The following is a 27,123-nucleotide window of genomic DNA, read 5'->3' on the forward strand; positions in this document are numbered from 1 at the left end:
CGCTCTAACACTGAAAAATGTGGCAAAACATGGTAAAACATTGCAAACCGGCATTTTGGGACATTTAAAAAAAAAAAAAAATTTCTTGGTTAAAAGAACGCTAAGAAATGCAAACGTGGGAAAACGCTGCTAAACACGGCAAAACGCCGATAACGCTAATGCAAAAACGCTAAAAAATTCTGAAAAACTCAAGTTTTTAACGTGGCTTTACACAGCTAACGTTACCAGCGTTATTAAAAATCTCAGTGTGCATGGAGCCTAACTGGCAATTGCGTGGTCATGCAACACTATATGAAATTTGTATCCTTTTTTTAAAACTAGTAGAGCTTTCTTGTGGTGGTATTTGATCACCACTGGGTTTTTTGAGAGATAAATAAAAAAACACCAAAAATTTTGAAAAAAACCCTTGTATTTTCTACTTTCTGTCATAAAACATATCCAATAAAATTGAATTTCTTCATAATTTTAGGACAAATGTATTCTGCTACATGTCTTTGGTAAAAAAAAAATCACAATAAGTGTATATTAATTGGTTTGTGTGGAAGTTCTAGTGTCAACAAACTATGGTATATGTATTTGAAAAATTGATCAATTCTGATCTACTGACACCTATCTCATGTCATGAGACCCTAAAATGCCAGGACAATACAAATTCCCCTCAAATGACCCATGTTTGGAAAGTAGATAGTCTGAGACATTTAGTAAGAGGCATGGGGAGTTTTTTGAATTTGCAATTTTCTGTCACTTTTTTTGAAAATGAAGAAATTCTATTTTTTTTTCACAATTTCTTTTTAAATACTGTCACCAATGCAGTACAGCATTATCATATGACTGATGTGGTGGTGATCAGGAACACTGACTGGTGACAGCATGTTAAGAAAAAAAAAATTATAATTTAATTAACATACTTTCATCAGAGTAGTACCATAGTAACACTGTACTACTCTGAGGAGGTGATCAGGGATTATTTTTTTTTATACTTTGTTTGCTGTTGCAATGAAGATTATGGATTACATTCATGACAGCTGTGATCACTAGTGATTGGCTATAGCTCACATGGGGTGTAGTGATTGGCCCAGGAACCATGTAATAGCTGTGGGCCAATCACAGCATAGGAAACACATTAATTAATTCATACCAGCTTTGTTGACACTGATAATGTAATCCCTTAGCACACCAGACATAACTAAAGCATCTTGTGTATTTATTTGTATCCAATTAGCTAAGTTATGTACAGTTTTGAAGCAAATGATCATTTCTTAGACACAGGCATATAACATTCAAGGTCCATATATGCGTAACAACAGGAAGTGGCATCACGCATGAATGAAGAAACCTTAGTAACCATGTTAATGTGTATACAATACACTACATTAAATTAATATAAAGAAGAGTGTAAACAAAAATTCTGGATAAGTCATCATCAAATTAAACAAGAGCAGTAACACTTAAAAAAAACACAAGGAAAACTAATATTATAACAAGTTAAATATGAAATATAAATAAATGCATATCAAGATCGCTATTCAACCCTTTCAGTTTCAGATGTCCACCTCAAAGTGCCCCTTCACTTCCCGCCCCTTGAGAATTAACTATGAGGTTTGGGAAAACAGTCAATCATCATAAAACTTGGTTGAACAACACTGCTCATGTTGCACTAAATGTCTCCCCAATGGGTAACTCCATTTGTGGACATGGAATGGAGTATTTACATGAACATTTGATTAGATAAATGAAAAATGTTGCCACGTATGATATCCATGAATAGGAATGAGTTAACCAAAATTTGGTTCACATTAGGTTCAGTAAACACAGCAATAAGTCCTGCAACGTAGGTTACAGAACCCTGTTGATGTTTATGGGAGCCAAATTTTGCTGTTTCTTCTGGCTTTTTTTAAAAAAGTGTTACTAAACCCACAACAGTAAAATCAGTCTGTATATGCAGTAAAGCATGCTTGTTATACTCACTGTGGAACCTAGGGGGTTAATCCTCTGAATTTGGTAAAAAGGCTGTTTGATCCTGTATTCTCTGATCCTTCCCTTCTTCTACAGTCCCCAATCCATCTGCTGATAGCACAGAGCCTTGGGGCAAGCTGCACTAGTTCAGTTTGGTGCATTTTGCTAGAGAGTTTGTTTTTTTGGGGGGGAGAGTGCATGTGATCAGCACAGGGCCAAACAGCAGTGTCCAGACAGAGGTTAGGGGTTTGGCAACCTCATAGGACAATCAAGGGGAAATGAAAACTCCCCCTGCAAGCTGTAACCATTGCTCTGCTGGACACTGATAGAAGTCACAAGACTGCTGTAACTGCTGATGAGAAAAGGTATTGAGCAGTTTATTTTTCCTAAAATAAATATATTTACTAAAATACCGTAAATGCATTTCCATGTTGTGTTTACTGTGGGAGACCAGATATAGTGAATGCAGAGTCCTGGGTTTAGTAACACTTTAAGGCTAATATGCAAGTTGTTAAAAAAAAAAGTGTGTGAGTGTCTCATCATTGCCATAACGGACATATACCATATGCAAAGCTTTTTATTTTTAAATTACCATTCAGCGGGGAGAGGGTCTTTCAATGCAGCAAAGGCCAACATTTAAAATACCAGTCCTTCAAATACCATGCTTGAGATATGCTGTAATGCTGTATGGGAAGTTAAGGAGATATACAATGTAATCCTGTGGCTAGGAAACTGCTTTTTTTTGTGACAGATTAACTATTCATGCTAAATGGCATTTCCCTTTTATAGGTAAACCATCCCAGGAGCTGTCATTTAGTGACAGTAACACACCAGGGGTCCGAGCAGGTGAACTGGCCAATTATGGCTGATTTTTTACCATTTGTAAAACTACAAACTGGCTTGGTTTTGGGTTGTACTCATGTTCAACCTTAACCCAAAGTTCACCTTTATCCAGAAATCATGATTGATTTTGCAATGTGAGGATGGGTAAAACGAATTCTGTGGGAACGTTCCAACACCCATGCACTGCAGCACACCACGATGCATGATAACAGGCTAGCACATGCTCTGGAACACTGCATCAAAAATGCCACATGTACATTTTTGTCTGCTCTTGTGTGTTCAGAAAAATAGGGTTTGCAAGAGACCACCAGAGGAAACAGAACATTTTTTGAGGGGCTTATATTCTTAAATGAGCTTATCAGAGAATTCACAACACATGTCTCTTTTAAAATGAATGGGCTGCCTTAATGTATGTCACAACATGCGTACATGAGTTGCAAGGTGCGAATGGGCACTTAAAGATGTACCTTTATGATTGGATTGTAAAGGAGGTAATTGAAACTCCTCTAAAATATGGTGACTCCACCAGTATTTTTTTTCTATAATGTTATACATTTTACAAGAGTATTAATGATGAATCACAAATAGAATACGTTTGCCTTGAATGTGTCCACTAGTCTGTGATAAAGCATCTCCTTTCTTCAGAATGTTTCCTTTTCTATTGGTAACATTGATGAAGGATAACCTCTAGTTTTCTTAGTTCCATCTTATCTAATGTCATCTTTCTTATGTTAGGCTCACTCACAATAGGCTCTACTCTCTTAAATTGAGTAAGCAGCCTATACATGTTATATTTTTTTTATTCAACCAGCCGGTTGAACGTAACAAAAAAAAAATGACTTGATTCCTCCATCTACACATTTGAGGTAGATGGGAGAATCCTCTCCATGAGTTATTGCATTCTGACAGCAGAGAGACTTCCCCTCTGTCAGGATCAGGGGCGGACTGGCAACTCATGGGGCCCCCGGGCAATAGGGGATCATGGGGCCCCTGTGTCCTTGCCCAAACTCAAAAAAGCCTATGAAAAAGGTATCAGGGGCATCTCATGGGGCCCCCTACTGACCCCAGGCCCTCGGGCAGTTTTCAAATGGTCAGTCCGCCCCTGGTCAGGATACACTGATCAGCACTGCTGGCTATAGCCTGTGGCACTGATCGTGAGGACATTTTGCAACAGGCTGGTTGTACAGACGTCATTTGGTAGACCAGAAACCAGTTGGTGTATAACCAGCCTGTCCATACATTGAAAATCAGCTGGCTTTAGGCATGGATTGGAACAATGTGGGGGGATGGAAACTAATGTTCAGCAATAACTGAAGAAGAAAATCACTATTCTACTCCATTTCCATTGGTACAATTTTTCTTAAATAAATCTGGTGTACATATTATATGTACTCACAGTCAGTCATATCAATGAATGCATTTGTATATGGGGGAGGGGAGAGAGGTGATCTCATCATTGCTCCTCTGAATCCTCTTTATAAAGAAATAAAGTTGTGAAAAAAATCCCAGTACAATTCTCAGTAAAGACAACAAAATTTTAATTTGTGCACTCAAATATCCTGAACTCCCTTCTAATAAACTTTCAACTGCTATTACCCTCCTAGTATAATCTATTGAGGTACATAAACTATTTACATCCCAGCTGATCTGAAACCATTCACCTGGGATGCTGCAACTCAAAGTTTGAGTTAAAAATTGGAGGTATCATGTAAAAAAAATACCTTCCTTTACCACCAAATGGGTAGGTATTCTGGCAAGGTTTATAGCCACAGGTTTGCACAATGAGCTCCTTGCTGCCACCGTGGATCTCCCTTGCAGTACAAACTTGTGACTTGTTAACTCCTCTTTAGAAGTACCTGAAAAAATGTAGCCCCTTGCTTTATAGTTACCTAGATAGATGCTATAAGTCTTTTCTATTCTTTCAATCATCTGTACCACCCTCCTAGTTTGCTAGGGGGAGCTAGAGTCCTGATTAACAGAGAGGAGGTTTGAGTAGCAGCACGGATGTAATAGCCAGAAGGTCTAATTGTGGTCAGGAGCTGAGAGGCTCTGCAGGCTGGCTCCTCTGGAATTTTCTTTTGCTCTAGGGCTTTGGAGAAAGACCTAGAGGCAGTGGGTGGATCTGAGGAGTGGCTGGCTTACACTCTTAAGGGATCCTAGCCAATCCCCAACAGAAGGTTTGGCAAGGGGTCGGGACACCCTTAAAAGTGTTGGAGCCTGCCCAGCTGTGGGAGAGTTTGGGTGGAAGACAGGGAGGAGGATATGAGTCTGAAAGCAGGAGGCTGCAAGGAGGCCCAGTGGGATGGAGCCTACCTGCAGGTCTGGAGCTGGAAAGGAACAAAGGTCAGAGTTTCACTGGCCCCCAGCGTGAGGACCACCTGTGTGGTAGTGAAGGAGCGGCCCAGCTAAAAGGTCCGGTAGCAGCCACCAACCCACCAGCAATACAGGAATCTGAGTGAGTACCCTTGCACCCCCAGGACTGTCATGATTTAGCCAAGAAATTCTGCATAGTTTGCATCATGTGCTGCCTGGTTTAGATTACCACTGGCTTCGAAAGGAGTTTTGCTTCTGAATTTCAGAATTTTTATGTTTTTTAAAGTTTTAAGAAGTGTGGTTGAACCACAACTGATTAACCTTTTCAGAATGTTGCTCATTTCTAATGGGAAGACGGAAAGTATAGGAACAAGTGGTTAAAGTGTAGACCCTCTGTCCCTTCTGTGCCCAACCACTGTGACAAAATTCTGAATTTCAGAATTTTTATGTTTTTTAAAGTTTTAAGAAGTGTGGTTGAACCACAACTGATCAACCTTTTCAGAATGTTGCTCATCTCTAATGGGAAGACGGAAAGTATAGTAACAAGTGGTTAAAGTGTAGACCCTCTGTCCCTTCTGTGCCCAACCACTGTGACCACAATTTTTGCTACCAGTGAAAGTCTGCAGGTCAAGTTTACTGGATTTTAACTTTTACTTATTTTTACATTTTTGTATTTTTTAAAGATCTAACTTGAGTGAAACAATAAAGAAACTGCAGTTACTTGGTGCTAACTATGTTATTACTGAGGATATGCTACAGAATGAAGAAATGGCAAATCTCTTTAAGGTAATCCTTTGAGAACAATTTCTCCCTGTGAATGTTCTAAATGCCCTCTGAAATTGCAAAAGCTCTGCTGTGTCTGTATATTTTTTTATGCTTGTACCTAGTAATCACCCATGACTGTATGAAGTCATTATCAATATACAGTGTATTGTGGTAACACAAATCAAGCTGCCCGTGCTTTCACTTATTTCTTCCAGGTAGTTGAAAGGCCTAAATTAGCACTCAACTGTGTAGGTGGAAGCAGTGCTGGAAATCTTTTCTGCCATCTCAAGTAAGTATTATTTACCTTGAGCATAAAGTATACATTACGTTTAAAAACAAGTACAGTGCCATGATTGCTGCTCTGACATAGAGCTCATGCTCCTAAACTTGCTTGAGAAGTGGAAGGCAAATGCTGCATGACTGTTTGCCATTATCAGCCAGTTTAAAAAAGTTAATGTTTAGTATAGCCCTAAAGAACAAAAGACAAGCTGAACTAGTTGAACAACACACAAAAGCAGAGCAATGGGTGTCCAGAAGGCAAACAGAGGACTATATTTATTTCTTAGTCTTTTATGACTTTTTAGTACTGTATTCCTTTTGAAATATCTAGGGCACCTGCACGTGGCAGTCTCTGTGTGTCATGCTTGCCATAAAGTATATCTAAATTGTAAATCACAATCTTTTGATAAAATACGTCAAATACACCACAGATATATTCACACCTATGTTTATAGTCTGAACTCAAGTCTTTATGAATGTGTACACATCAAGCAGTCCTCATTCAGACTCCAAGGACATGCATTTCATATTTTATGAACAGTCCCTGTGTAACCATTATGTGGACATTCTGTCTGTGAATACGTACAGTAAAGGTTTTAATAGAACATTTTGAAAAAAAATAAATCTCATCCATTGTTATTGATAGATTGAAAAGGAATTATTCTGTAGACATGGAATTCCAGAAGAAATTGAATTGAGTTTAAAAGGTTTGAAAGGTTTACTTATCATTTTAAAAATACATTAGGGGACATTTCTCAATAAAGTCACAGCTGCATCCGTTAAAGTGACATTGTTTGCTAATCTGTTGTAGAAATAGAATTTATCATAATGGCAGATTTATCATAACATCTCATTTAATGTAATAAAATTGTCACTTTGCTTTGCACCTCCTGTTTTGTCACATTTGCTTACTTTTAGCATTTGGTCCACATCACTTTTTATTTAAACAGCAGATCAGTGTTAATTTCCAGTGTTAATCTAGGTTATAACACGTTTGGAAAAAACATGGAGAATTTCACAGAATGGTCATAGACATTTTCAAAACAGGAAAGTGGCAGCTGCAAAAGGTAAAATAGTATCTGCAAACGATTTTCACATGTAGCACTACTACTGCAGGTGCCGCTGATTAGGATGGGACCTCTGTTCTTTGCCTCAACCTTCTTAAGAACCTCAGCCCCTCTAGCACACCAGGTTCAGTGTACAAACATACAATTTTACAGGAATTCACTGTAAGTAACAGGGGCGGACTGACCATTTGGAAACTCGGGCATTGCCCGAGGGCCTGGGGTCAGTAGGGGGCCCTATGAGATGCCCCTGGTACCTTTTTCATAGGCTTTTTTGAGTTTGGGCAAGGACACAGGGGCTTCAAGATCCCCTATTGCCCGGAGGCCCCATGAGTTGTCAGTCTGCCCCTGGTAAGTAATATTTATCACCTAATAGTAGTGCTACATCAAAGAAAACAGCCACCAAACCAGGTAGTAAAGGCAGACGTAATATATTGTTACCCAATGAGGTTGGTAACTAGGCAAGGATAAAAAGGTTTAACAATGGTAATAACACAGTTTAGCATACAAACTGCTTAACAGTGGGAACTAGGCGTGAGATGACATTTGGCTGTAGCGAGTGCTGGAACTATAGTGCCAGAGTGCATTTATGGTGACAATTCTAGCCCTAACTGGGTATGCACTTTCCAAAAAAAAGGGTGATTAGGGGATAGGGGAACAAAATTATTATTGGAAGTGCAGTCCTTTGAGATATACTTCTGACGGCTATTGTTGGGGCCCTTTAAGAGCTTTGGTTCATTTAACAACAGTCCCAGTTAACCTGCATGCAGTATAGGTACAGTATAGTCTCAGCGCAGGTGCAAGATAGATGTGGTTCAGATGCATGGAAGGTTTGGCATAATGTGGTATAGGGTTGGTATAGATGCAGTCTAGGTTTGGAATAAGTGTGGTAAAGAGCACAGTATGGGTGCAGAATGGATTGGGTACACTTGGTGTACTGCTCTGAGTGACTCAGTCCCTTCTAACAGTATCAGCAATAGGAAAATAGCCCCTAGCACTAGTCCCCAAGATGCTGTGGTAACCTCTCATGGTAGAAGGTGGGCCCCCTCGGTCTCTCCTTGAAAGTCTTTGGTGGACTGGGAAGCAGAGGAAGCAGTGGGTGAGTGGATGCTTTGGTCTCGCTGCCCCCAGGTGTACTCGTCCTCAGCCTCACTCTCGAATCTCTGCTGGTATGGTCTCCCACTGGCAGGTAAATATCCAGACAGAGGTGCTCTCTCTTTAATTGCCTTGGTGAAAGAGAAAAACTTTACTTTGCAAAAACTACTGCACAGTGCCTATTTGAATCTGTAGTGTAAGAAGTTGATTCCTCCTATTATATGGCTGCAGTCTCAAGCTATAACTCCCAGGATTCTCAGCATTTTCCTGATTGCAACCAGATCACAGTTCCAGTGGATGGATTTTTGTCCTTAGGCCTTTGATCCCTCCAGCTAACATGTTACCAGAGCTACCCTGAACTTCACTGTGAGGAACACTGTTTATGAGGATAATCACAAGTAGCTGTGTTTTCTGCTGTTTTACTAAACTAGCAATTCTCAGCATAACTCTCTGTTGCCATATAGTCTTATAGAGACTATGCTTTGCAGATAAATGTTACCCTTATTGAGTCATTGCCACAAAGAGTCGATGTTTTTGCTGCTTTCTTAGTCTGTTTTGTATTATTCTGCAGTGTGTAGATGCTCTTTGCCATTGAAACTGTTTTCCATCACTGAATGTAACTTTACAAATGTTTAGCAAATTGAAAGTTACATTTACTCTCTGCCTGATGATTTGGCCAGTTACTGATCTTAGTGCATGCCTACTGTGGCTAAATATAAATTTGTCCCTGAGGGGATGCATACATTGCAATGCTAGTGTACATTAATATACCAATTAATAGTGCGGAATTACCAGTTGAACTGCCCATAAACTACCCGACTGCTGCTTTCTATGTCAAGCACCCAAGTACAACAGCAATAATAATGATAAGTACCAAAAAGAAAAGATCAGTATGTGGAACCTTTCTGCATATGCTATTCTATAGCAATAACTCCATTCATTACTCCCCAGAGACCCCCCACCACCATCACCGCCACCTTCAATCAAGTCTCTACCCTTCATGGTTGTCCAACACATATACACCCTCTACTCCATTTTTCCATGCACTGCCACGTGGAAACAGCATCATGTCTGTGGATTTTCAAACATCTTTCAGAAATTTACTATTAACATAAGCATTTCAGGACATGACTGCATGTAAGGTGTACCCTGACAGCTTACATTGTTGATCACCAGATGCAGCTTATATAGTCTATTGCAGGGGTCTCCAAATTTTCCAAACAAAGGGCCAGTTTACTGTCCTTCAGGCTTTAGAGGGGCCAGACTGTGGCCAGTGGGAGTAGTGTCCTGATGTCAGAGGGAATATACAATGCCTATCATTGGTATCAGTGGGAGGTGTAGTATCCCATCGTTACTGTCAGTGGGAAGAATAGTGCCCCATCGATGTCAGTGAAGGAATAGTGCTCCATCAATGGAGTCAAAGGGAGGAGTAGTTCACCATTGATGGGGTCAGTGGGAGGAATAGTGCACCATCATTGGTGTCAGTGTGTAGAATGAGTGCCCATCATAGTGAAAGGAAAAGTGCCCCATCATTGGTATCAATGGGAGGAATATTGTCCCATCGTTGGTGTCGGTGGCAGGAACTATGCCCCATTGTTGATGTCAGTAGCAGGAACTATGTTGATAGCGAGGGGAATAATGACCCAAAGGTCATAAAAGCAAGCAAAGGACTGCAGTTTGGAGACCACTAGTCTCTACAAAAGAGTTTGAATCAAGTTTATTTTAACTGTTGAGAATTCCTTTTTTGTTCACGTTTACAGTTTTGTTTATTGTCTTTATTCATGAAAGATTGTCGAGAAAATGACCTAATTATAGCTGTTACACTGGTATTCAATTTTCCAGTTTTGGAAATGACTAGTGTACCATTATTAGGTTGGGGTTTTTTGAGTTTTGCATTATTTTTGGTGTGTTTTCATGGTTAAAGCTGAAAACTTGGAAAACATTTGTATTTCTCTCTATTCAGTTCTGAGATTTACACATCTTTGCAGGTCAATGACATCACTTCTCTGCTACAGATAAGGGATGCAGTGGCAATGTCTATCTGTTACCAGCCTGCAATGGGACGTTGGAGCAGAAGCAGACTGTGCACAGGCTTCTGTCGAACCATCCTGCTAGAAAACCAGCATTCATTCAGCAGTTGCTGACTGTGTATTCTGATGGGAAGGAGTGGGCGAGTTCCTTGCAGTCAGAATACAAAAGCAAAGGGGAGGAGATACCTACATCCACATCACTAACAAGGATATGGAGATCTATGGGGTCATTTTTTTCATTTGACTTCCTGGTAAAATTAATAAAAAGTCTATTTGTATTCCCACTTTATGGGATTTATTTAAAAATGTTTTAATACAAGCCTTACACAGGATTCACACATTTTTCTCTTTGTATGCCACTGAAAAAAAAATCTAAATTGGTGAAAGTTGTGCGAAAAACTCTTTTAAATAGACCTCTAAGACATGTCGCACCATCATTTATTAGTCTCCATTTGTTCATAAGATCAAACACATATTATTGGATTAACGCCATTATAACTTTATAACAAAAGAGACATGTTTGTATAACTCCTGTTCTTTTTTTTCCGTCAGATTGCATAGGGGCATTCTGATGGTGCAAGACATTAGCAGTAATATAACAAAGCTCTTATGAATTCTGTTTATCAACAGAAACCATCATGATGTTCCAGAATACATAGGAGAACAGTTCCAGAAATATATTTTTCTAGAAAATCCAATACATTTTATCCGTGTGTATTTATACTATTTAGGAAAGTAATGAATAGGAAAATTTCTAATTTATGTTAAGTTCAAAGTTTAAGGATGCTTATGAAGCAACAACTAATTAACTTTTATAACTAACTTTTATCATTAACTTTTATAATAGCAATTATTAGCAATTCAGAACATGCTTAGTTGTCTAACTTGTATTTTTCCTAAGGGATGGAAGCACTATGGTCACATATGGAGGAATGTCAAGAAAGCCCACACCTTTACCTGCTGTAAGTGTTTGAAAGTAATCAGTGCTCCATTTTGGGTTAAGGTCAGGCAGTCAAGAATATTAAACAGAGGTCGTCTTACAGTGTGCTGAACCTCATCATAAATTTTAATAACTTTCTATTATAAATACATTAATTATCTGACATACCAGATGCAGGCCCCCCCAGAGCTTGACATATATTTCTCTTTAGTCACTCTCAAGGCACTAATAGAAACATCTGCTATATTGATGCTGTCTACATTTTGTCTCATTCATTCTTAAATTATGCATTATGAATTTTGGAAATCTGTGAAATTTACCTAGTTCATGCAAGGGTACATAAAAAGTAGAAGATATTCTTAAACCACATGGCCATATTAGGGAATAATCTACTTTAACAGCACTTAAAATGCTATCAGAAATTACATGCCACCTGTGCAGTGTTGTAAAATGACATGGGAGTGGGAGATTATTCGGGGGTTGCAGGAGAACCAGAATAGGAAACTATGTATAGTAGGGCAGCACAGTGGCTAAGTGGTCAACCCTTCCGCCTAGCAGCACAAGGGTCGTCAGTTCAAATCCCAACCATGACACTATCTGCATGGAGTTTGCATATTCTCCCTGCACCTGTGTATGTTTCCTCTAGGCCCTAGGTACTCTAGTTTCCACACAGACTCCAAAGACATACTGGTAGGTTAATTAGCTGTTGTCGAAATTGGCCCTAGTATGTGTACATATGAATGTAAGTTAGTTACCTTAATTTGTAAGCTCCTCAAGCTCAGTGACTGAGAATGTACAATATATATATATATATATATATATATATATATATATGTGTGTGTGTGTGTGTAAATTGATGGCACTATATAAGTACCTGTAATTAATAAAAAAATTATAATTTTATATATATATACATACACATACACACACACACTGCTCAAAAAAATTACAGGAACACTTTTTATTCAGAATATAGCATCAAGTCAATTAATCTCCTGGGATATTGATCTGGTCAGATAAGTAGCAGAAGAGGTTGTTAATCAGTTTCAGCTGCTTTGTGTTAATGAAATTAACAACAGGCACACTAGATGGGCAACAATGAGACTACCCCCAAAACAAGAATGGTTTTACAGGTGGAGGCCACTGACATTTTTTCACTACTCGTCTTTTCTGGCTGTCTTTCACTAGTTTTGCATTTGGCTAGGGTCAGTGTCACTACTGGTAGCATGAGCCGATACCTGGACCCTACAGAGGTTGCACAGGCAGTCCAACTCATTCAGGATGGCATATCAATACATGCCATTGCCAGAAGGTTTGCTGTGTCTCCCAGCACAGTTACTCTAGGAGAGTTGGACAGGGGCGTAGCGGGTCCTTAACCCATCAGGAGGATTGGTATCTTTTTGCAAGGAGGAACAGGATGAGAACTGCCAGAGCCCTACAAAATGACCTCCAGCCAGCCACTGGTGTGAATGTCTCTGACCAAACAATCAGAAACAGACTTCATGGGTGGCGTGAGGGCCTGATGTCCTCTAGTGGGCCCTGTGCTCACTGCCTGGCACCGTACAGCTCAATTGACATTTGCCATTGTACACCAGAATTGGTAGGTCCGGCACTGGCACCCTGTGCTTTTCACAGATGAGAGCAGGTTCACTCTGAGAACATGTGACAGATGTGAAAGGGTCTGGAGAAGCCGTGGAGAATGTTATGCTACCTGTAACATCGTTCAGCATGACTGTTGTGGTGGTAGGTCAGTGATGCTCTGGGGAGGAATATCCATGGAGGCACGTACAGACCTCTACAGGCTAGATAATGGCGCCCTGACTGCCATTAGGTATTGGGATGAAATCCTTGGACCCATTGTCAGACCCTACACTGGGGCAGTGGGTCCTGGGTTCCTCCTGGTGCACGAAAATGGCCAGCCTCATGTGGCGACAGTATGCAGGCAGTTCCTGGAGGATGAAGGAATTGATACCATTGAATGTCCCCCATGCTCACCTGAACTAAATCCAATAGAACACCTCTGGGATATCATGTTTTGGTCTATCCGACGCCGCCAGGTTGCACCTCAGACTGTCCAGGAGCTCAGTGATGCCTTGGTCCAGATCTGGGAGGAAATACCTCAGGACACCATCTGTCGTCTCATTAGGAGCATGCCCTGACATTGTCAGGCATGCATACAAGCACGTGGGGGTCATACAAACTACTGAGTAGCATTTTGAGTTGCTGCAATGAAATTTCAGCAGAATGGACTAGCCTGCTACATCATTTTTTTACTTAGATTTTTGGGGTGTCTTTGAATTCAGTCCTCTGTAGGTTAATAATTTTAATTTCCATCAAATGATGAAGCATCCTCACGTTCCCAACACATCACCCAGTCCATATCAGTATAGATTTCCAGCATTATATTTTTCCCTATTGAGATCTGATGTGTTTTCAAAGTGTTCCTTTTATTTTTTTGAGCTGTGTACATAAAGCAGCTGAACACAAAAACCCTGATACTGGGCAAAAAAATATAAATACATAAAAGTGCAGTGCTTACAAAAGTGACAAATAATAAGAAAACAGTGAAAAATGTGTCAAAAAATAGTCCATCCAGAATTAAAAGAATTAATTTTGGATGGACTATTTTTTGACACATTTTTATATTTTATAAAATCCTTCCTTACCATTACAGGTCATTGGGAAATTCCGTAACTGGACCAAATCTCAATGATGATGCTTACAGTAACTGTTTAAAATTGAAAACCAAGATTGGGCCCACTGTTAACACTTAAAGAAAAGGAAGTGATGCTGCAGATTTGTGATATTATACATAATATGAATCTGCACTTTATGATGTACTCAGACTGGTCAAATGACAACTGGGTCATCTTTGTTGGTTCAAATATTTGATGATTTTATGTGTTAAAATGCAATAAGTAGTACCAAGGGGATATCTGTGGCTTGTATATTCTTTAAATATAGAAATGTAATGCTATAGTTTAACTAGAGTGGGAAAGCATGTGATACAAATAAACAATGCAGCACTTGTTCCAAGGCTGGCCTTTAATTAAATACATTTTATGCATAAAAGGTGCATATCTCTGCTAAAACTAATGATGTTAGTGGTTTCTCTGTCACTTCCAAAAAGGCTTGCAATACTTTTTCTCAACTGGTGCTCTAAACTCCACATCATGGGACTGGAAATAATGTGAGTAAGGAAGGCATGTGAACAAGCATGTAAAGCAAACGATTTTGGGTGGCATCTAGAAATATCCAGGTTTCTCCTGTGGAGGAACAATTTGGGGTATATAGATTTAGTATGTCCTTCAGTTATGAGGGCATATGTTATTCTCTGTTTTAACAATCTTCAGGTCAACCATTAAATAAATTATTCATTTTAATGTGTCAAACTAAAGCTGGACATTATACAATTTTCTTGTTTCCCTTTAGATTGACCAAAAACAGTATAATATGAGGTCAAACCTAAACAAGATTTTCACTTTGTATCCAATCAGCTAGGTCCTTGCACTTCAAAGTCAGTAGTTGAAGCTAAATCTAAAGGATATTGTACAGAAATTGTACAAGAAACGTGCATAATGTATGGCCAGCATAAGATAATGAACAAACAGAAGAGTACATTTCTTAGCTGTCTAGCTGCAACATTCTGCATTAATTGTAAAAGAGGCGGATCTTCTGCTAGCTCTACACACAAGCTATTAAAGGAATCAAGTTGGAGGAGGGGGCACAAACAGGGGCGGACTGACAACTCATGGGGCCCCCGGGCAATAGGGGATCATGGGGCCCCTGTGTCCTTGCCCAAACTCAAAAAAGCCTATTAAAAAGGTACCAGGGGCATCTTATGGGGCCCCCTACTGACCCCGGGCCCTCGGGCGGTGCAGAGTTTCCAAATGGTCACTTCGCTCCTGGGCACAAATGCATGAATTCCTGTTGACAGATCCTCAGGAGGAGCTACATGCCCAATTCTCTTTAGTGCCGGTTCACATATATGCAGATTGGAAGCGGTTTGAACCGCATCCAATCCACATGACATGTGAAATAACATTGCTTCCTATGGTGCCTGTTGACATATGTCTGGTGCACTGGTGGTGCAGATTCAGTGCGGTTTGAAAAAGAGTCATATCCGATTTCTGAGCAGTGCCTTCAGGTTCAGGTGTGGATTACAGGCTATTGACTTCTATGGGAACCATTTCTACACAACACATATGTGAACAGGATAAAATCCTGACATAGTCCAATCCTGAACCTGATGTAAACCTGACATGAACTGCTGAACAACTACTGTGTCAATTAGCTGTGATACCTGTGCTTCCGCCCGCACCGCACATGTGTGAATCAGCTCTTATGCTCTTCAGGTGGAAGAATTAACAGCAGTTTTTAAAATAAAAGTCACAGTAGCACAAGGGTTTGTCATAAATGGCCAGGCTAAAGCAGTTTTGACCAGAAAGGTAGGCATTGATTGATGATGATGATTTTCTTGTAGACTTGATTTGAAGAATAGGTGGCAAATACTGTTGTATATTATTTGCAGTATAACACAGTTTTAGAAAAAATTAAAAATGCAGCCAATAGTCTCTCTGTTTAATTACTTCTGTTTTTTCAGAAAGCACTCATATTTAAAAACATCAAAATCTGCGGCTTTTGGATGACACAGTGGAAAAGAAACAATTTACATGGTGAGTAAAGAACTTTGCATGTAAAAATGATAGCAGATGGGTATTATAATAAAATAAGTTGTGAATGTATTACTAGATTTCAGTTTAACACACAAAATACCGCTTTGTATTAAAAAACTGATAATAAAAGTGCATACTGTAGTTATTTGTGCATCTTTTATTAAAAGCTCACAGTTAACTAGACAAATAGAAAACCTAAAATTTTGTTCCTCTGTGCCCAATGATTTCTATTATTGACTGGTGCTAAAAAGAATATTCTGAATGAGGAAAAGGTTAGTAAACCTATGCAATTTAGATTGCGCAATTGGTTTAAAAAAAAAAAAAAACTGTAGAAACGAACAGCGCCTTCAGTAAAACGTGAATATGAATGTCAGTTGATCCACACATATAGTAAAGGCAACTGAAGTCACATACACATCTTAGGTTTTCCTGTAAAAGATGAGCTTGGCCTTACTGTATTGTTAAAGTTCACTTAACGTAAGGTAAAATAAATCGTGTCTACGTGCCAATGGTGTAAAAGTATTGTGATTAATTAAAATAAGATATAAATAATAATATGCTGCCTCCCTACAAGTGCACAATAATTAAATTGCTCATAATATAATGAAGCACACTAAGACATTTTGGACAATTTAATGCTTCTAACTTTGTGGGAACAGTTTGGGGATGGCCCCTTCCTGTTCCAACATGACTGTGCACCAGTGCAAAAAGCAAGGTCCATAAAGACGTGGATGAGCGAGTTTGGGGTGGAGGAACTTGACTGGCCTACACAGAGTCCTGACCTCAACCCAATAGAACACCTCTGGGATGAATTAGAGTGAAGACTGCATGTTGTACCTTCTGGTCCAACATCAGTGCCTGACCTCACAAATGCGCTCCTAGAAGAATGGTCAAACCTTCCCATAGACACACTCCTAAATCTTGTGGACAGCCTTTCCAAAATAGTTTAAGCCGTTTTAGCTGCAAAGGATGGGCCAACCCAATATTGAACCCTACGGACTAAGACTGGGATTCCATTAAAGTTCATGTGTGTGTAAAGGCAGGCGTCCCAATACTTTTGGCAATATAGTGTGTCTCCAGTAGAGCTCTTCTCTTTCACCTCCACCAGAAGAATACATTTTCCACCAAATGTGCTCATGTGAATAAATCACTCACCAGACCACAATGATCCTTTTAGTTAAAAAGAAGGTCACCATATGCTTTAAATCCTCCACAGCTTTCACAGGGTAAGAATGTCTGTGTCTGGTTAGAACTTCTCCACTCCACCATAAAAAAAAAAAAAAAGAAAAAGGAAACAATATAGTGTAGTAATGTTTTTAAAATTCATGATTCCAATCAAATAAAAACTTTAGTGGAAAATGTATTCCTCTGGTGGAGGTGGAAGAGAAGAGGAGCACTGGAGACATATACAGTATGTTATGAATATAGACACAATGAACTAAAGATTATTTTAATTACCAATTTTATTTACCGAAGAATTGATGTGGTCACTTATTTATGTATAATGCCCCTTACTTGGTTCGTATTTCACTATATGAAGGCAATTTCATTATTGTTATAGTCCAACTTTTACAGAAGAAAGTTAGAGTGACTTTAACGGTTCAGCCACTATCCTCTTTATCTGGAGTCCCCTACCAGACATAATTTGCTTTCAATTTTTCTCATCATTATGATCAAAATAATCATTGATTTATCCCCATTAGAAAATAAAAAAAACGTTTTGAAAACAAACACTTTTGAACAAAATTCTCACCATGTTTAGCCAGCTTAAAGTAATGTCACAACTAATTTTTTCTGTTTTGATAGAGTTGTGAGGGAATAAAAATGTTGTATTGTTTTTATTTACGGTGGGGCAAAAAAGTATTTAGTCAGCCACCAATTGTGCAAGTTCTCCCACTTAAAAAGACGAGAGAGGCCTGTTATTGGCATCATAGGTAGACCTCAACTATGAGAGACAAAATGAGAAAACAAATCCAGACAATCACATTGGCTGATTTGGAAAGAATTTATTTGCAAATTATGGTCGAAAATAAGTATTTGGTCACCTACAAACAAGCAAGATTTCTGGCTCTCACAGACCTGTACCTTCATCTTTAAGAGGCTCCTCTGTCCTGCACTCATTACCTGTATCAATGGCACCTGTTTGAACTTGTTATCAGTATAAAAGACACCTGTCCACAACCTCAAACAGTCACACTCCAAACTCCACTATGGTGAAGACCAAAGAGCTGTCGAAGGACACCAGAAACAAAATTGTAGACCTGCACCAAGCAAGAAGCTTGGTATGAACAAATCAAATGTGGGAGCAATAATTAGAAAATGGAAGACATATAAGACCACTGATAATCTCCCTCGATCTGGGGCTCCACGCAAGATCTCACCCCGTGGGGTCAAAATGATCACAAGAACGGTGAGCAAAAATCCCAGGACCACATGGGGGGACCTAGTGAATGACCTGCAGAGAGCTGGGACCAACGTAACAAAGGCTACCATCAGTAACACACTTCGCCGCCAGGGACTCAGATCCTGGAGTGCCAGAAGTGGCCTCCTGCTTAAGCTAGTACATGTCCGGGCCCGTCTGAAGTTTGCTAGAGAGCATTTGGATGATCCAGAAGAGGATTGGGAGAATGTCATATGGTCAGATGAAACCAAAATAGAACTGTTTGGTAGAAACACAACTCGTCGTGTTTGGAGGAAAGAGAATGCTGAGTTGCATCCAAAGAACACCATACCTACTGTGAAGCATGGGGGTGGCAACATCATGCTTTGGGGCTGTTTCTCCGCAAAGGGACCAGGACGACTGATCCATGTACAGGACAGAATGAATGGGGCCATGTATCGTGAGATTTTGAGTGCAAACCTCCTTCCATCAGCAAGGGCATTGAAGATGAAACGTGGCTGGGTCTTCCAACATGACAATGACCCCAAACATACTGCCCGGGCAACGAAGGAGTGACTTCGTAAGAAGCATTTCAAGGTCCTGGAGTGGCCTAGCCAGTCTCCAGATCTCAACCCCATAGAAAACCTTTGGAGGGAGTTGAAAGTCTGTGTTGCCCAGCGACAGCCCCAAAACATCACTGCTCTAGAGGAGATCTGCATGGAGGAATGGGCCAACATACCAGCAACAGTGTGTGCCAACCTTGTGAAGACTTACAGGAAACGTTTGACCTCTGTCATTGCCAACAAAGGATATATAACAAAGTATTGAGATGAACTTTTGATATTGACCAAATACTTATTTTCCACCATAATTTGCAAATAAATTCTTTCCAAATCAGCCAATGTGATTTGTCTGGATTTTTTTCTCATTTTGTCTCTCATAGTTGAGGTCTACCTATGATGCCAATTACAGGCCTCTCTCATCTTTTTAAGTGGGAGAACTTGCACAATTGGTGGCTGACTAAATACTTTTTTGCCCCACTGTATGTATGTTTTGGGAAGTATTTCCTTCACTTTCTGTTATAGTATGGTGGGATCACTAAGATGGGGATCTCTGCAAAGGTGAAACTGATAGCAGTAGCAATACAATTTTTGATTGAGTTGTGGGATGAGAGTGGGAAAGGATTAGAACCTCAAAAGAGACCAACACAACAATAGAAACCTGATAAATTGTTTAACCCCATTCTACTCTATACAAAACATTTTTAAAAAGCTCTAGCTGGAGTTTTATTTTAACTAAGCCCTATTCCACCCTATTAAGAATTTTCTCTTCCGCATCCTATTTCATTTACTTTTTATTTCATTATCGTTAACATTTATGGTTGTTTATTGACAGTCAAAAATGTGTCTACATTATATTATTATAGTTATAGACAACATCTCCCCATTTCTCATCTTGACAGATCCAACAAAACTCATGACAATGGTGTCAGACTTAACAGAGATGATAAGAAGAGGACAACTGTCAGAACCCAGTTGCACAGAAGTTCAATTTTGTGACTTTAGCAAAGCACTGCAAGCTACCATGGATCCTTACACTAACAAACATGTACTGATCATGAACTAACATTTTAGAAAACAATAAAGCTTGTCTATGTTGGGGAGATGTAGCGCCACCACCCCCCTCCCCCCCCCCCCGCAAGAGCTGTGGGTTATGTCAGGTCCTCTTTTCTTAAGTGACAAGTGCCTCAACACCCATGACACCTCGGATTTACATTTGACCACTTCAATACCGGGCACTTTTACCCCCTTCCTGCCCAGGCCAGTTTTCAGCGCTGTCACAATTTGAATGACAATTGTGCGGTTATGCAACACTGTACCCATATGAAATTTTAATAATTTTTTTCACACAAATAGAGCTTTCTTTTGGCGGTATTTAATCACCACTGAGTTTTTCATTTTTTGCTAAATAAAACAAAAAAAAATTTTGCAAATGAATAACATTTCTTCATACATTTAGGTCAAAATGTATTCTGCTACATTTCTTTGGTGAAAATAATAATAATAATTGAATTTGTATTTTTTTTTCCAAATGTTTTTTATTGCATTTTTTCTTTATTTTACTATTTTTATTTTTCAGCACACTGTGACCAAAGCAATACAATGTTACCATAGTAACATTGAACTACTCTGGGCAAGTAATCAGGATTTTTTATTTTTTTTTAACACATTATGATTGCTAATACCAATGTATTTCATTGATATTTGCAATCATTGTTACTGAATGAAACTGATTCATTCAGTCTTTTGTTGTGATTAGCTGTGATTGGGCAAAGCTGATCACATGATACAGATGGGCTGTGATTGGCGCTGTCTGTATCATGTGACTACCTTGACCAGTCACAGCTAACAACATAAATGTATACAATCGATGGCATGACAGGAAGCCATCCATTGTATACAATTGACATGTGATCTGCTGGGATTGATTACAGCGGTCACATGACACAGACAATGGGCCGGTATAGTGATATGTCATCGGCTGTGTCCCATGGACACAGCCGGCGATAGATCGCGCTGCTGCGTGGCTCGTTTTGACAGGACGTCATATGACACCCAGTCACAACAAGGACTGTCTCGCCCGGCCATCAATCTGCTATAGGCCGGGCAGGAAGGTGTTAAGTAGAGATAAAGTAATATTTTTTGTTACTACCTTGGTGTCACTCTGAAATTAAACTTGAGACCTTGTAGCAAATAACAGAGTATATTGTCAAGTAATTATCAGGTAAACAAGATATAACAGTGGAAAATTTAGCAGAATGAAAAATATGCTGAGGATTTACTTTTAAATACCACAGCAAACTCAAACCAGACCAGTGTAAACAGTAACTCTCCTCACTATGTCAGCTACAAAATGCAACCAAGCAGGTACCAACACAACTAGGGGCTAGGTTGCCAATGGACTTTTGGAATGCGAGGGCTAAGCCTAGTCCTTTGTAAAAGGGGTTTGGTGATATAATGAACGCGACAGTGCTCGGCAGTTAGTGCACCATGTACAGTCCTGAAATTTGGTCTTTTAGCAGCTAGGTTGGGGCCCTTGGAGGTGTTGGTGCGCTTAATGAAAAATGCAACATGGGGTATTTCTGCACTCAGTGAAGTAGTCTTAGGGAATAAGAGGTTCCTTGGAACAATGAAGTGGGAGGGTCCAGCAAAGGGGTTAATGTTCTGCAGTGTAGACTTTGGCCAAACAGTAATAGTGGTGCTCACTAGTAGACAATTGTGAAGTAATAGTAAAGGCAAAGGATGATAAGTCTTCCCAAGAGTTTTCACAAAATCAACAAAGAGGTCGCTAATTAGTCAATAACGCATTTACCAGCTCCTATTGATGTGTTGTAGAAAGCTTCTATAACCCCTTTAAAGTGAAGTTGATTCTAGGTGGCTTCCTGTGGTGATGGGGCTGATGGTGAACCCTGAGGCACAACAGCATCCTGGGTCCTATCCTGAGTGGCAGTAGTATTAAGCAGCTAATCTGGATTCTATGTCCCGAGACCCTGCGGCACGAATGACAGGCCTCTGTGAGGGATTTGATAACAGCAGCCAGCTACACACTCTGTCTCAGTCAAGCAATCTGCAGCTAACAAGTGCCTCCTAGGAACCTGCAGGCCTGCTGGTGACACAGCTTAAAGTCACTAAGCAGTATTTTCTCTCTCTCTAGCAAGTTCTTCCCTTCTACACTGGCTGGCAGAGATCTCCAAACTGCCCCTGCTCTTTCCAGGGTTTTTATATGGCCCCCTCCTGGGCTCCTCCTGCCTCTAAGCACACTGGATCTTATACTTTCCTTGTCAGCAATGGTAATGGCACGACTCATTGCACAGACTACATCTCCCAGTATTCAATTTGAGAATCAGGAGCCCAATGTCCATAGAACTCTGTCCTGTGAAGTAAAAAGGGAACTGCATTCAGACAATTTTAGCAATAAAACATTATAGAATCCCAAAGTCCAGTAACAGCAATTCTGGCTATAGAGATTTCCCTCCCTTCTTGTCCTGGTGACACCTTGACACATTCTAACAAACAAGGTGTCTCTGGGACAGGAAGTGAGGGGAAGTCTACCCAAAAGGGATGAATGTAGAAATAAAACCAGGCAGATGTTTTAGCCCTTACCCACTCTTCTAAAACAGATGTTTTTATTGATGCTTGTGCCTCAGTTGGAAGGATCATCTAGGTCTAGCAAGAACAGGAAAAAAATCACAAACAATGGGATACAGCAACTAAATGCTAACCTTTTTGATTCTTCACAAAACTAAAAACAGTAGAAGTAAAGCATTAAATACTGAAAAAATTCAGAATAAAAAAAAATGAACTAAGTTCAAAAGTGCAGGAAGTCATTCCATCTCTACATTGAGTAAAAAAAAAAAAACTGGTGTGAGTTTTAGATTGGGCTACTGTAAAGCATGTCACAATGCTTTAGTAATTAGTACAAATATTCAAACGTTTATATATTTTAATTGAATGTAGTGAGATAATAACAGTATATGAGAATGTAAAATTTTTTCCAGACACTGGGGGTTATTTACTAAAGCACAAGAGTGCAAAATCTGGTGCAACTCTGCACAGAAACCAATCAGTTTTCAGGTTTTATTGTCCAAACTTAATTGAACAAGCTGCAGTTAGAAGCTGATTGGCTACCATGCACAGCTTTACCAGATTCTGACTGCTCCAGTTTCAGTAAATCCCCCCCACTATGTACACACTTTAAGCCCTGGTTCACACCGGAGCAGGGGCGGACTGACAACTCATGGGGCCCCCGGGCAATAGGGGACCATGGGGCCCCTGTGTCCTTACTCAAACTCAAAAAAGCCTATGAAAAAGGTACCAGGGGAATCTCATGGGGCCCCCTACTGACCCCAGGCCCTCTGGCAGTGCCCAAATTTCCAAATGGTCAGTCCACCCCTGAACCGGTGTGACTTCAGGTGCAAAATGTGATTTGCAAATCATACCTGAACTCGCATCTATTGTATTTCTATGGCATTGTCCTAATCAGTGCGATTCGAAGTAGTGCAATTTTAAAAAATAGTTCCTGCACTACTACTTTTTTTTTTATTTCATTCCAACTTGCATTTATTCCTGTTAAATGAAGTTGCTAGCCACAGTGAAATTGGAGGTACAAATCGCACTGATCTGAAGCTTTGAAATCGTTCTACTTCAAGTGAAGTAGAGCGATTTCAAAGTTGCATTCAGTGTGAACCAGGGCTAAATCTACAAAAAGAGTAACCTATGAATAATCCTTTGCAAACCAAGGGAATCAGATATGAGCAGTTCCACACAATATTTACAGAAGGGGACTGAGCATCAAGGCAGTGCACAGCAGTAAGTCCAAATCAAGACTGAGATTAGTGAAACATTAATTCCATGGATATGATTTGGTTTGTAGAGTGTACAAATATATGCAGCTTTGGAAATCTTAAATCAATATGGGCATCAGTCTTCCTATGTGCTTGTCTGACCTTTTAGCCGGCCATACACGGGTCGAATTCTGAAAGAATTTTCTTTAGAAAATCTTTTCTAAGAATATTAGTTCAAATTTCGCACCATTAGTGGGCCATAGCAATGGCTGATTTTTGAGTGACCATCGAATTTGAGTAATTGGGCATGTTGGAAATGTTTTTGAAAACGAACACATTTCTAATCAATGATGGGGGAATCGTGCGAGAAATGTAATTGAACAAGAATTGAGCATGAGCTGTGACATGGAAAGAAATAAAATTCTTGGCCACAAAAATTATTTTCTGTAGCAACATTAAATTAAATTAAAGGCTTGGTTGGTCAAATTTCTAAATCAATGGTGGCACCTTCAGATTACAAAACGCACAAAATTTCTGATTTTTCTAATGAAAATTCTTTCGGAATTCGGCCCATGTATGGCCTGTATTAGGCCCCAAACAACAAATGCATTACAACCTACTTTCCTGATGTTAGAGGCATATTAGCATCAAAACTAATACAAATCATGCTGTTATAACTGCCGATAAATCAGCTAACCTTACCAACACACCTGGCCCTAGACATTTGGAGGATTTCCAATTTTGGAGCTTGGTTGAAATGTTGCAATTTGTTTTTATAAGTATTAGCAAAAGTGGACATGTTCCAGAGCGATAAAGTTGGGAATATAACAAGTAGAAATGTCTTAGTGAGCAGTATAGAAGTAGATGAGTTTTGGCGGTATGACAGTGGCAGTATGTGCTGGAGATGAGTGTGGAAGATATAACAGGGGGAGTATGTATAGGAGATGTGTGCAGAGGTTATGACAGCAGGCAGTGTGTCTGATAAGCAGTCTAAGAGTGTGGAGAGCATGACAGCAAGTAATATGTCTGATAGGCAGTCTATGAGTGTGGAGGGTATGACAGCAGGTAATATGTCTGATAGGCAGTCTATGAGTGTGGAGGGTATGACAGCAGTATGTCTAAGAGAGAAATGTGGAGAGTATGACACGGGGCAGTATGGGCAGAAGAGGAGTGTGGAGGATATGACAGCAGGCAGTATGTCTGATAGGCAGTCTATAGGTGTGGAGGGTATGACAGCAGTATGTCTAAGAGAGAAGTGTGGAGTGTATGACACGGGGCAGTATGAGCAGACGATGAGTCTGCAGGATATGACAGCAGGCAGTATGTCTGATAGGCAGTCTATAAGTGTGGAGGGTATGACAGCAGTATGTCTAAGAGAGAAATGTGGAGAGTATGACATGGGGCAGTATGAGCAGAAGATGATTGTGGAGGGTATGACAGCAGGCAGTATGTCTGATAGGCAGTCTATAAGTGTGGAGGGTATGACAGTAGTATGTCTAAGAGAGAAGTGTGGAGTGTATGACATGGGGCAGTATGAGCAGAAGATGAGTGAAGAGGATATGACAGCAGGTAATATGTGCAGGAAATATGTGTGTGGAGGGCATGACAGCAGGCAGCATGTGCATTAAATAAGTGTAGAAGGATGAGTGTGGAAGGTATGACAACAGTTGGCATTTGCAGGAGAGGATTGTGGAGGGTATGCTGATGGGCAATATATGCAAGGGGAGAGTGTGGCGTGTATAACTGTCTATACACATCTCAAGTTTCATCTGATTCTGGTGAATTGGCCAAATTTTGAGCCATGGTTGGCCCTTCGAACACCATTGAGTTCGACAACTTTTATTAAGATATTAAAGAGTTGGGAAAAAACGTCAACTGGACTGTGACTACAGTCAAACAGCTGCAGTAACTGATGGGGTATTCTGACAGCCATAAGTGCTGGTTGTCAGAATACAATATCCAAAACTGGGAGGTTTGTCCATCGACACTGTTTAGCATGGATGAGGGAATTTATGGAGAAATCTTTACGTGTTTGGCCATTGTATGACTACAGGTAGTATATCCAGGAAAGGTGTTGAGAGTATGACAGAGACAGTATGTACTGATGAAACCGTGTGGAGAGTATAACAGGGGGCAGCATGGGCAGAAGATGAGTGTGAAGGTATGACAGCAGGAGGAGGGATATATGGGAAAGACTGATTTGATTGCTGGAAGGAGGATACAGAAAAGAAACAAATATGTGTGCTGAAGGAGCGGGTACAAGGGAATGACCAATGTGTGTGTGTTGGTGGTGGAATACATGGGAGAGATTAATGTGTGTGCTGGAAAAGGAATAAAGGTAAAAAAAACAATCCGATACATATATACAGTTGTGTTCAAAATAATAGCAGTGTGTTGAAAAAAGTGAATAAAGCTCAAAATCCTTCTAATAGCTTTTATTTCCATACACACAAATGCATTGGGAACACTACACATTCTATTCCAAATCAAAACATGAAGAAAAATGTATCAAATGTGTGTTTTTCCTCTAAAAATAATTGAAGAAAAGTGAATATTAGACTGTTCAAAAAAATAGCAGTGTTTGTATTCATCTTTACAAACTCAAACATTCACTATATAAACTGAAAAATGTTTGAAGATTTTGCTTTCCTTTGAATCACTTAATTAATATTTAGTTGTATAAGCACTGTTTCTGAGAACTGCTGTACATCTGTGTTGCATGGAGTCAACCAACTTCTGGCACCTGTGAACAGGTATTCCAGCCCAGGATGATTGGACTACATTCCACAGTTCTTCTCTATTTCTTGGTTTTGCCTCAGAAACTGCATTTTTGATGTCACCCCACAAGTTTTCTATTGCATTAAGATCCAGGGATTGGGCTGGCCACTCCATAACGTCAATCTTTTTGGTCTGGAACCAAGATGTTGCACGTTTACTGGTGTGTTTGGGGTCGTTGTCTTGTTGGAACACCCATTTCAAGGGCATTTCCTCTTCAGCATAAGGCAGCATGACCTCTTCAAGTATTCTGATGTATTCAAACTGATCCATGATCCCTGGTATGCGATAAATAGGCCCGACACCGTAGTATGAGAAACATCCCCATATCATGATGCTTGCGCAACCATGCTTCACTGTCTTCACAGTGTACTGTGGCTTGAATTCAGTGTTTGGGGGTCGTCTGACAAACTGTCTCCGGCCACTAGACCCAAAAAGAATAATCTTACTTTCATCAGTCCACAAAATGTTGCGCCATTTCTCTTTAGGCCAGTCAATGTGCTGTTTGGCAAATTATAACCTCTTCAGCACGTCTTTTTTTCAACAGTGGGACTTTGCGGGGGCTTCTTGCAGATAGCTTGGCTTCACATAGGCGTCTTCTAATTGTAACAGTACTCACAGGTAACTTTACACCTTCTTTGATCTTCCTGGAGCTGAATGTTA

At 39.9% G+C, this 27,123-nt stretch overlaps 1 protein-coding gene across 1 annotated transcript in view; it reads left to right on the forward strand.

Annotated features, from left to right (window-relative positions):
- LOC149462834 (enoyl-[acyl-carrier-protein] reductase, mitochondrial-like) overlaps positions 1-21,098 on the forward strand; it is a 107,842-nt gene extending 86,744 nt beyond the window's left edge. Inside the window, exons 6-10 of the mRNA XM_089676137.1 lie at positions 5,796-5,898; positions 6,093-6,166; positions 11,247-11,307; positions 15,889-15,961; positions 19,804-21,098. Coding sequence (XP_089532263.1) covers positions 5,796-5,898; positions 6,093-6,166; positions 11,247-11,307; positions 15,889-15,961; positions 19,804-19,967 — 475 coding nt within the window. The 3' untranslated portion in view covers positions 19,968-21,098. The remainder of the gene's footprint in view (positions 1-5,795; positions 5,899-6,092; positions 6,167-11,246; positions 11,308-15,888; positions 15,962-19,803) is intronic.
- Positions 21,099-27,123: the final 6,025 nt, after the last annotated feature.

Source organism: Staurois parvus, unplaced genomic scaffold, assembly GCF_062004578.1.
Source record: "Staurois parvus isolate SC_StPar_1 unplaced genomic scaffold, SC_StPar_1.0 ptg000165l, whole genome shotgun sequence".
Taxonomy (NCBI): Eukaryota; Metazoa; Chordata; class Amphibia; order Anura; family Ranidae; genus Staurois; species Staurois parvus.